This window comes from Tachysurus vachellii, chromosome 26 (genome assembly GCF_030014155.1).
Source record: "Tachysurus vachellii isolate PV-2020 chromosome 26, HZAU_Pvac_v1, whole genome shotgun sequence".
NCBI lineage: Eukaryota > Metazoa > Chordata > Actinopteri > Siluriformes > Bagridae > Tachysurus > Tachysurus vachellii.
Window position 1 is genome coordinate 4188953 of NC_083485.1, and position 12109 is coordinate 4201061.

At 34.0% G+C, this 12109-nt stretch overlaps 1 protein-coding gene across 1 annotated transcript; it reads right to left on the reverse strand.

Moving 5' to 3' along the window:
• Positions 1-1997: 1997 nt before the first annotated feature.
• On the reverse strand, positions 1998-11365 carry LOC132841256 (uncharacterized). The gene is made up of 9 exons (XM_060863532.1): positions 11261-11365; positions 10128-10234; positions 9738-9789; positions 9471-9550; positions 8061-8222; positions 6477-6635; positions 4894-5052; positions 3279-3437; positions 1998-2632 (listed from the first exon to the last, which is right to left on the reverse strand). Exons 2-9 carry the CDS (start codon positions 10231-10233, stop codon positions 2475-2477), a joined length of 1035 nt encoding a protein of 344 aa, XP_060719515.1. The 5' UTR covers position 10234; positions 11261-11365; the 3' UTR covers positions 1998-2474.
• Positions 11366-12109: the final 744 nt, after the last annotated feature.

The following is a 12109-nucleotide window of genomic DNA, read 5'->3' on the forward strand; positions in this document are numbered from 1 at the left end:
CAAATATCATTAATGATTGTGGAAATTTGCATGTTTTCTTCAGGCAGTTGTCTTTATAAATTTCATTGGAACGGCACCAAACAAAAGTTCCAGCATCATCACCCTTCCCAATGCAGACTCGTGATTCATCACCGAATATAACTCTCATCCAGTCATCCACAGTCCAAGATTGTCTTTCTTTAGCCCACTGAAACCTTGTTTTTTTCTGTTTAGATGTTAATGATGGTTTTCGTTTGGCTTTTCTGTACAGTATGTAAATCACATTTCTTTTAGGCGATTTCTTACAGTCCGGTCACAGACATTGACTCCACTTTCTGCCCATTTGTTTTGTTGTGCATTTTCTGTTTTCAAGCTATATTGCTTTAAGTTTTCTGTCTTGGCGCTTTGATGTCTTTCTTGGTCTACCAGTACACTTCCCTTTTACAACCTTTCCATTTGATTTGTACTTGGTCCAGATTTTAGACACAGCTGACTGGGAACAACCAACATCTTTTGCAACATTCCGTGAAGATTTACCTTCTTCGAGAAGTTTGATAATCCCCTCCTTTGTTTCAACTGACATCTCTCGTGTTGGAGCCATGAGTTATGTCAATCATCTTGGTTCAACACATCACTAATGCACTCTTTTTTAACTGCAGACTAATTAGCAGTTGTATTCAGATACAGGTGTTTGTTTTAGAAATGCAAAGTGCATGGTGATTCCATATAATTTTCCTCAGATTTGTGTGATTCCATATTTCTTTCCTCTGTTTGATCTGTAAAAACAGTTGTAATTGACTATAGTTATCTTTCTTTGTTTTTTTTTTAAAGTGTTTTATACAGCCAGAAGTTTGGATTGTTGAGTGAAATTTGTTTTGTGGCATATATGTGCTTGTGTTTTTTTTCTACACAATTAAACATTTGAATGAACATTTTCTGAGAGGGGTGATTCCATACTTTTTGCCAGGGGTTGTATTTTCAGATTCAGAAAACTAGTTCAATCAAAGACCATCAACCAAGCATCAGAGTGTAATGCGCAATATGATTCTACCATGCATCACAGTGCAAATGCTGTTCTCAGGGTTATGCACAGTGCTGAGTTTCTAGCTCTTTATACTAAGGCCAAAATATTCCGTTTTACCCAATTCAGACCAGAGAACCTTCTCCCTCATGTCTGCTAATTCTCCAAAACAGCATTGGCGCATACAGGATTTAATGAGTCTCACCACTCTGGCATAACATCCAGATGTTTGGAGTCTCCAGGCTATGGTAAGCCTCTGAATATCTTCTCTCATCTGAGCTGTGGATCTTTTAATATCCTTCAGGGTTACCCGTTGGCCTCTTGCCTGGTTCTCTGACTAATACCCTCCTTGCTTTGCTTCTGGGGAACAGCATTTAATGTCATACATCTTTCAAATCATGGCTTATAGTGTTCCAGAAGGCACTGTACTTGCTTGCTAACATTATGCCATTATTCTACTTAAACCGGTTAAAATTGTGAAAGTTACAGGTTATGCCTCAGTAGTTAAGGTGTTGGGTTACTGATTGGAAGGTTATGAGTTTAAATTCCAAGATCTTAACCCTTAACCGCTTAGTTGTAGAAATGAAACAGATGTAAGTCTATTCTAAGTCTAATATGTAAGATATAAGGGCATCTCCCAAATGCTATAAATGTAATAAAATCAATGGTTACAGTGGTTAAAGGTTCAGTAAAAAATACATTTAGAATCTTCAGATATGTATAACTTTGGAACCTACAAATTACTAACTAATTAACTAAGTGTTACATCAATATTAGCTAGCTAGGTAGACTTTTCTTATTCATAAATATTCAATATACTGGACGACCCTTTCAGCTACCAACCTACTGCTAACTAAGGTATACAAATCATTTTAGATCACTTGTATCTAAACAGCATGTGAACTTTCATTATTTGGAACAAATAAATAATTATAGTCTTACCACAATGACTAAAAGTGTATTTTTTTCACGACTCAAGCTTGTTCACACTAAAGAATGCAATCAGGAGAAGTTTTATTTTCACCAAAACCCTGTGATGTGTGAATATGGAGCTTGAATATAGTACTGGAGTAAAGCATTTAAATGCATCTTTCTGTTAAACAGTTGATACCAAAGTACTATTGACTTGCAGACAGGAAATAGTGAGCGTTCTACTTGGTTGATTTGGGTGGTGTGCGGGAAATGAGTAGATTATATGACAAGCAGTTGATTAAAAACTGTTTAAAAATATAAATGTTTATAAATTATTTTTGTCATCAGTTCATCAAAATAAAATCTTAAAATTCTAACAGGTTCTAATAACAAAAGAAAATATTAACTCTCTTTGCAAAAGAGACATCACCATACTCAGGAAACAAAACAAAGTGCTAAATTGAACAGAGCTCCAAAGTTCTGTGCAGATCCTCTGAACAAATTTATTGTACTGAATATTATTTGGTCTTTTCTTCACAAACGGGCAGGAAAGATGAAACTTTTATCCCACATCATCATAGTCTTCGCTGTCGCATTGGAGCTGATCGATATCGTCGTAGTTTTCTGACACATTGTTTGATCCGTTGTCTGATCCATTCAGAAAAGGAGGTGGATGCACATCCAGGTAATCAGGAAACGATGCAACGGAGCTGCCTCGTACTGCAAAAAAGAAGCATGTGAGTAAACATCAACTTTGACCAGATCGACTGTAGTCATATGAAGCTTATTTTCTATGGTGAAGATTTGTCTGAAATCAACAAAATGCAATCAAAACTCCTGATTACTGTATTACTTTCCATTAGTGTCGATCAGAAAAAATGGAAGTCATGGAAAAGAAAAACCTTTATTCCATTGCAATTAAGTTGTTAGATCTCTTTAATAATAATAATAATAATAATAATAATAATAATAATAATAATAATAATTCAATCAGCAGGGGATTGCATTTAGCGTAATTTAAAAAGTGATTCAGTCTGCTGCAAAGTTCATAGCAATTCTCAAAAAAAGTTCTTTTCACCAGTGTGATTGTTTTTACTGAATCTTCAGAATTTACACTAAATCTTCAAAATTTGCAGCATTTGTCGTACTAAAGAACATCTACTCTGTGTACTGTTATAGCCAAAGGTTTGTGAACACATGACCATCAGACCCATATGTACTTTTCGCTGGTATCTGTACACTAAATAGAGTAAAGTAAGCTCTAGAATTGATCTGTAGAATTTATTTATTTATTTAGTCAATTTGATGACAGAGTTGTGGTTGTGTAACCTGATTGGTTTTGTCTACATTACACAATATAGCTCACCCATTTGAAGTTTGTCTACATCATCGTAGCTTTCTGAGATGCTTGTGTTGTCCAGAAGGTTGGTGTGGGTCTGAGGGACAGGGCTGTGAACAGGGTTCTGTAACGAAGAAGTTTCAACTGCGACCACAGGGATTTCAGGCATGTCCTCATAACTATTCACTGGAAAACAAGCACAATAATAGACAGTAATCATGATTATTTTATTAGACCCATATGTGCTTTTCGCTGGTACGCTAAATAGAGATATAAACAGAAAAATGAGTTGCTTGGTGTGTACTTTAGAGCTGAGGATTGTAATCATGAGAATTCTCTCCTCTTTTTAAAGCTATATTTTTCACACTGCTCTTTGTAGGGGCTAAAAGTAAAAGCCACTTCACTTTTTAAAGCCAAAGCCAGTATTTATAACAAATTAATAATGAACAAACAAAGCAAACGTAAAAGAAAAGTCCATACACTTCCACCGTGTTCATTTAGCAGCCGTAGCTGTAGTACATAATTAGCATGATTTCATGATTAGCATTATTTTATGATTAGCATGATTTTATGATTAGCATGATTTCCCTAAATGTATTCAAAACACACGAGCTAATGGCTGTTATCAGAAGCAGAGATTGAAACAAACAACCTATATTAATAATTATTTGACTCAGGAAAGTTTTATTCTACAATTTAAGCTTCAGATTGCTTTTGCTAAATTTGTATATTTCGTGCGTTTACACGACGCAGCCATTTTGTCTTTCAGCACAATTTGTCAGTTGTCGACTTTTAAAAATAATTCATTAAAAAATTAAGTTTAATTGCGTTTTGGCTCTAAAAACGAAAGGTAGGGGGCAGTAAAGAACTAAAAACATTATCATTAATTGTCCATCATAGGTTTTTGGAAGGGAATGAGCGAATGAGAAGATAACATACATTAAAATGGCTGTGTTTATGTGTGGTGTAATCTTTAAAAATCACTAAATTGTATGTTGGCTTACCACAGAAACTCATTCTGACTACCTTTGTTAAAAGGTATCAAGACATCAAGGTATTTTTAACACATATTTTTTTCTTTAATTCTTCTTAAAAGTAAGCTCTAGAATTGATCTGTAGAATTGATTAGAATTATTTATTTATTTGTTTATTTATTTGTCAATTTGATGACAAATTTGTGGTTGTGGTTGTGTAACCTGATTGGTTTTGTCTACATTACACAATACAGCTGCATATTTGAAAAGTTGGAGGAAAATTACACAAGAACACCTTTATTAAGACTTTCTCTTTTGTGTCTAATCCTAAGACCTCTTTAGTTAGATTGTAATGGTTGTATTTATGAATAAGTCTTGATATAGATCAACAACTGCCCTTAACTGCTCTTAACGCCCTCAAAAGAAGTTTAAGTAAACATGCTATCTGTTCATTTCTCTATTCAGGGAAAAATATCGAAATATTTTAATCTCTTATCCTTTTACCAAAGACAAGAGCATCACTAGTGTGACATAACTGATTTCTGAGTCAAGACAGTTGGAGGTGGTTGGATTTCATAAAACACTACTAGAACACAGGATGAGAACAAGGTTATTCTTGGATCATAAAAAACCCACAATGGTCATTTTACAATGTCATTCAGCCTCACCCCTTTGAAGTTCGTCTATATCATCGTAGCTTTCTGAGAAGCTTGTGTTGTCCAGAAGGTTGGTGTGGGTCTGAGGGACAGGGCTGTGAACAGGGTTCTGTAACGAAGACGTTTCAACTGCGACCATAGGGATTTCAGCCATGTCCTCATAACTATTCACTGGAAAACAAGCACAATAATAGACAGTAATCATGATTATTTCATAGACCCATATGTGCTTTTCGCTGGTGTCTGTACACTAAATAGAGATATAAACAGAAAATGAGTTGCTTTAGAGCTGTGGATCGTAATCTTGAGAATTCTCTCCTCTTTTTAAAGCTATATTTTTCACACTGTTCTTTGTAGGGGCTAAAACTAAAAGCCACTTCACTTTTTAAAGCCAAGGCCAGTATTTATAACAAATTAATAATGAACAAACAAAGCAAACGTAAAAAAAAAAAAAGTCCATACACTTCCACCGTGTTCATTTAGCAGCCGTAGCTGTAGTTCATGATTAGCATGATTTTATGATTAGCATGATTTTCGTAAATGTATTCAAAACACATGAGCTAATGGCTGTTATCATAAGTGGAGATTGAAACACACAAAATATACCAATAATTATTTGACTCAGGAAAGTTTTCTTCTATAATTTATTCTTCAAATTGCTTTTGCTAAATTTGTATATTTTATGCGTTTACACGACGCAGCCATTTTGTCTTTCAGCACAATTTGTCGGTTGTCGTCTTTAAAAAATAATTCATTAAAAAGTTCGGTTTAATTGCGTTTTGGCTCTAACAACAAAAGGTAGATGGCAGTATAGACCTAAAAACATTATCATTAATTGCCCACCATAGGTTTTTGTAAGGGAATGAGCGACTGAGAAGATACCACACATTAAAATGTCTGTGCTTATGTGTGGTGTATACTTAAAAAATCACTAAATTGTATGTTGGCTTACCACAGAAACTCATTCTGACTACCTTTGAGTTAAAAGGTATCAAGACATCAAGGTATTTTTAACACACATTTTTTCTTTAATTCTTCTTTAAAGTAAGCTCTAGAATTGATCTGTAGAATTGATTAGAATTGTTTATTTATTTGTTTGTTTATTTTGTCAATTTGATGACACATTTGTGGTTGTGGTTGTGTAACCTGATTGGTTTTGTCTACATTACACAATACAGCTGCATATTTGAAAAGTTGGAGGAAAATTACACAAGAACACCTTTATTAAGACTTTCTCTTTTGTGTCCAATCCTAAGACCTCTTTAGTTAGTTTGTAACGGTCGTATTTATGAATAAGTCTTGATATAGATCAACAACTGCCCTTAACTGCTCTTAACGCCCTCAAAAGAAGTTTAAGTAAACATGCTATCTGTACATCATTTCTCCGTACAGGGAAAAATATCGAAATATTTTAATCTCTTATCCTTTTACCAAAGACAAGAGCATCACTAGTGTGACATAACTGACTTCTGAGTCAAGACAGTTGGAGGTGGTTGGATTTCATAAAACACTACTAGAACACAGGATGAGAACAAGGTTATTCTTGGATCATAAAAAACCCACAATGGTCATTTTACAATGTCATTCAGCCTCACCCCTTTGAAGTTCGTCTATATCATCGTAGCTTTCTGAGAAGCTTGTGTTGTCCAGAAGGTTGGTGTGGGTCTGAGGGACAGGGCTGTGAACAGGGTTCTGTAACGAAGACGTTTCAACTGCGACCATAGGGATTTCAGGCATGTCCTCATAACTATTCACTGGAAAACAAGCACAATAATAGACAGTAATCATGATTATTTCATAGACCCATATGTGCTTTTCGCTGGTGTCTGTACACTAAATAGAGATATAAACAGAAAATGAGTTGCTTTAGAGCTGTGGATCGTAATCTTGAGAATTCTCTCCTCTTTTTAAAGCTATATTTTTCACACTGTTCTTTGTAGGGGCTAAAACTAAAAGCCACTTCACTTTTTAAAGCCAAGGCCAGTATTTATAACAAATTAATAATGAACAAACAAAGCAAACGTAAAAAAAAAAAAAAGTCCATACACTTCCACCGTGTTCATTTAGCAGCCGTAGCTGTAGTTCATGATTAGCATGATTTTATGATTAGCATGATTTTCGTAAATGTATTCAAAACACATGAGCTAATGGCTGTTATCATAAGTGGAGATTGAAACACACAAAATATACCAATAATTATTTGACTCAGGAAAGTTTTCTTCTATAATTTATTCCTCAAATTGCTTTTGCTATATTTGTATATTTTATGCGTTTACACGACGCAGCCATTTTGTCTTTCAGCACAATTTGTCGGTTGTCGTCTTTAAAAAATAATTCATTAAAAAGTTCGGTTTAATTGCGTTTTGGCTCTAACAACAAAAGGTAGATGGCAGTATAGACCTAAAAACATTATCATTAATTGCCCACCATAGGTTTTTGTAAGGGAATGAGCGACTGAGAAGATACCACACATTAAAATGTCTGTTCTTATGTGTGGTGTATACTTAAAAAATCACTAAATTGTATGTTGGCTTACCACAGAAACTCATTCTGACTACCTTTGAGTTAAAAGGTATCAAGACATCAAGGTATTTTTAACACACATTTTTTCTTTAATTCTTCTTTAAAGTAAGCTCTAGAATTGATCTGTAGAATTGTTTAGAATTGTTTATTTATTTGTTTGTTTATTTTGTCAATTTGATGACACATTTGTGGTTGTGGTTGTGTAACCTGATTGGTTTTGTCTACATTACACAATACAGCTGCATATTTGAAAAGTTGGAGGAAAATTACACAAGAACACCTTTATTAAGACTTTCTCTTTTGTGTCCAATCCTAAGACCTCTTTGGTTAGTTTGTAACGGTCGTATTTATGAATAAGTCTTGATATAGATCAACAACTGCCCTTAACTGCTCTTAACTCCCTCAAAAGAAGTTTAAGTAAACATGCTATCTGTACATCATTTCTCCGTACAGGGAAAAATATTGAAATATTTTAATCTCTTATCCTTTTACCAAAGACAAGAGCATCACTAGTGTGACATAACTGACTTCTGAGTCAAGACAGTTGGAGGTGGTTGGATTTCGTAAAACACTACTAGAACACGAGATGAGAACAAGGTTATTCTTGGATCATAAAAAACCCACAAAGGTCATTTTACAATGTCATTCAGCCTCACCCCTTTGAAGTTCGTCTACATCATCGTAGCTTTCTGAGACGCTTTTGGTGTCCAGAAGGTTGGTGTGGGTCTGAGGGACAGGGCTGTGAACAGGGTTCTGTAAAGAGGAAGTTTCAACTGCGACCATAGGGATTTCAGGCATCTCCTCATAACTATTGCTCACTGGCAAACAAGCACAATAATACAGTAATCATGATTATTTCTGAATATTTAATATTTCTAAAGGTGATTTAATCTACACTTATACTTGTGCATTTTTCTTTATTTCAAACAATGTCTGAGAGTGAGAGTGCAGAGAGGAACATGAGAATGACAGAATAAACAAAATGGAAGATTAAAAAAAAGAAGTGATACCAAAACAGGGTAGTAAATCAGGATCTATATGAGAGTGGCAGGAAAGACCCAAATATATGCTCATTTACTGAAATGCAAATATAAAGAAGTGTCTTTTTAGAAACTTTTACATGTGACTGAGCAACATTTAAATCTTTCTAAACAAAATGCTTAAATACAAATTAAAAAAAAAATATATATATATATATCACATCCTTTACATGCCAGTCATAAATCTCAATTACAAAAAATAATTAAGTGAAATTTGGAAAAAAAAAATTTCATTGGCAGTACATGGAAAATTAATTTTGTGTAACTTTATTTATTTTTTGTTTGTTTGTTTGTTTGTTTGTTTATTCCCTCTTTCTTCCATATGTGTCTGAGGTTTGTGGGAGTGGGACATGAGCTAGATGGGCGGACCACTTTAATAGGAATACCAACCAGTACCCCAGAGCAGAAGAAAGTGTGATCTCTATGACTTTGATTCTGATAAAAATGCCTGGTTTATGTATTTCAAAAACTGCTGATTTCCTCTGATTTTTTTTTTTTTTTACACACAACAGTCTCTAGTTTTTACACAGAATGGTGCAAAAAGCAAAAAAGAAGTAAGAGCAGATCAGACAACTGCAGTCTTTACAACCATGGTAAGCAAAAAAGCAACACACAACATGTCGAAAACTGAGGAGATGGACTACAGCAGAGGATCACATCGGCTTCCACTCCTGTTAGGTGGGAACGGGAATCTGTGGCTATCACGTTTGAGGCTACTGAATTTTTATTTTCCTTCAGCTACTTAGTTTCAGTGAGCATGTGCCTGCTGCGGCCTCAGATTTCTGTTCTTTCGGCAGCATGTTCTTTTTCTCTTTTAAAAAAAAAAAAAAAAAAAATACTTAATAATAGAATAATAACTTTTCTTGATGAATGGTTATCGAAAGCATGTGTTAGTCTCTTAATCACATCTTTTACACCTGACTAGTGTATTTTATTAATGTTAAAGCATTCTTGTCCTCAATATGACTTAATAACATAAAATAAAATGAATGACAAAGAAAAAAGCAGGCAAATTCTTATCCTTACTGGACTCTGTATCAAATTGATCTCTTGAAGGCAATGGAGGTCGAATATCTTCCTGACCATTCAGCTTGAAATAGTTGCTCCTGCAATGGAAATATGTCTTTGGTCTTATGAGATCTTCATCACTTTTTAAGAGTAGCAAGTTAGCTGGTGAGGTTTACAGCAGCTTAACAGCACTTACATACTTAATGTACTTACATTTAATGTACTTAATGTACTTACATTTAATGTACTTAATGTACTTACATTTAATGTACTTAATGTACTTACATTTCAAAGCTTGACTTCGTGTGATTCTCGGATGTTGCAACATATTTTTCAGCTGAAAAAAGCAAAATAATACTAATTAATTTGTGAAAGGTTGAGGTCTGCTTATTTTCCTATAACTTCCCTGCGTTGTACTATTTAAAAAAACAAAACAATACTGTTTTCACTTCCGGTATAACAACAATATTTTTTTCTCTGACTTAAAGACAACAGAGAATTCATGTTAGCTAAAACAGTGAACTTACCTATTGCTACAAAACCCTAACACTGAAGACACCATCCGCAATGTTAAAACAAGTACCTATTGACACCATATCACAGACGACAGATGTTTTTTTGTTGTTGTTGTTGTTGTTTGTTGTTGTTGTCAAATGAAAAGACTCTTGCATTTACCTTTCCCTCTTACGCACATGTTGATGATGATGAATACAATCACTATCACCAAAGTCGATGAGAAGACACCTACTAATATTAGCAAAAGAAATTTCTGAAATTCCATCCTGGAGATAAAACACACACACACACACAAATCCACAATGTATCTTTCTTGGTGTTCAAAAAACACAACAAACAAACACTATTAATACTTTTATGCAGTTGGTTTGTTAAGTTTCATGGACATGTAGCTATAATTATCCTCTTTGTATTAGTTCCTCTTTCTGCAGCTCAACATGTGCACTCTTTGCTGTGGCTCATTTGTCAACCAATCTGTTTCCTGTGAGAAAAACCATCATACTTGTCTTTTCTGAATAGCTTTTCTGTTTTAAACAGCTCCTGTAGACATGAAGACCAGGCTTCAGCATCTCAGCTTTATCTTTGTTTCAAAGGCCCAAAAAATGTCAAGTCATACTTTATCCGTAACACACAACATCCTGTCTGATACAGCAGGAAAAAATATTTATTTGCACAATAGATTTATTTGTCAGTCAAATAGAATCAACTCAGTTTTTTTTTTTTGTTAATAATTTCATTTTCAGCAAATAGAACCGAAAAGGTTCCTTTTATATTGTTGAAGTTAAAACAGGTCAGACTTGAATTCAAGAGTGGATGAAGTATAAAGACAATAAAATGATTAACAAAAACAAATTCTAACAAAAATGCACCTTACATAAATGCATGCTTCTACTATCATTGTGTAGTTTCATATGTTAAAGCTTTTTTAAGGTTTTAACTATTCATTACAAATAATATATAGATATATCTATCTATACAGTATATAATTTTTTTCATTTACAAAAATCCATTTTAGAATGAAATTTACTGCAATCCACCGCACTGTAAATGGCTCCACTATTAAATAAATGCTGTTGTTCAGCGGTCGTTCTGATAGAACATTTAACCCATTAACTCTATTACAAATAGATCCAAGTAGAACTATTTAGGAACTTAAGAACAGCTACTTATACAAGCACCCATATTCTGTTTTACTTAGAGTTTAAAAAAAAGTCCTATGTGTCTTATAACAGTCATGTACATTTAGCAAAAGTACTATTTTAAGAAATTAATTTTACAGCAGTTAAATTTACCTTCTTCTTGGATCATAAATTTTCCATGACCAGGTAAACGGTTGAGACCGACTGATTGAAGAGCGTGTCACAGGACTGACTTTTGTTGTCAAAAATAAAAAAGAAGCTTCCTGTTGCTCTTCCTCAACACAGACCATACCTCCCACAAGAACCCACTGCTTTTCATAGAATGTTTAAGCTAGAATAGGATTGCAACTGCATAGTCAAGCAGGAGTCTAAAGAAAAGAGGTTAATTAAATTAAATTTATAAATCTGTATCAGCTGTCATTAGTTGCCTTATGGCATGGTGCAATATTAGTACTTAATACACAAACATTTATAAATCACTTAATAATAAAAATGAATAATGATTTATGCCCAACTACTCCAACTACTGATTTTATCATTAATAAATATAAATGTATTACAGTATACATACACTGACTTCTCTCTTTTTAATACAGTGTATGTGTCAGATATCATGTAATATATAATAAGCTTATATTACAACAATACAAACAAGTATATTTTATAACACTTTGTCAACATTTTTGTGACGATTAATTGTTTATTTAAAGTTCATGGAAGAAGTCTCTTGTGTCAGCACTTTGTGTTCCTAAGTTTGCAAATATGGGAAAGTCTTAATGCAGGACGAATGATTTTTTTTATATTTTTTGTCTTATTAAATCCAAGTGAGAGAAAAAAATGTAGGCTGGTGAAGTTATAGCTCTTGTAGTTTAAGCGATAACAGGAACACACTTGAACAGCAATAAATCTGTATATTTATTTTCTGGGGGGCACGGTGGCTTAGTGGTTAGCACGTTCGCCTCACACCTCCAGGGTCGGGGTTTGATTCCCGCCTCCACCTTG

What these genes read in the sequence shown, in the direction of transcription:
- LOC132841256 (XM_060863532.1), bottom strand. Translation starts at nt 10,233, where the DNA reads ATGGAATTTCAGAAATTTCTTTTGCTAATATTAGTAGGTGTCTTCTCA. An exon ending in ACGAAGTCAAGCTTTGAAAT is followed by an intron (nt 9,551 to 9,737) that starts GTAAGTACATTA and finishes TTTCCATTGCAG; the next exon opens with GAGCAACTATTTCAAGCTGA. An exon ending in TGTAGACGAACTTCAAAGGG is followed by an intron (nt 6,636 to 8,060) that starts GTGAGGCTGAAT and finishes CTTGTTTTCCAG; the next exon opens with TGAATAGTTATGAGGACATG.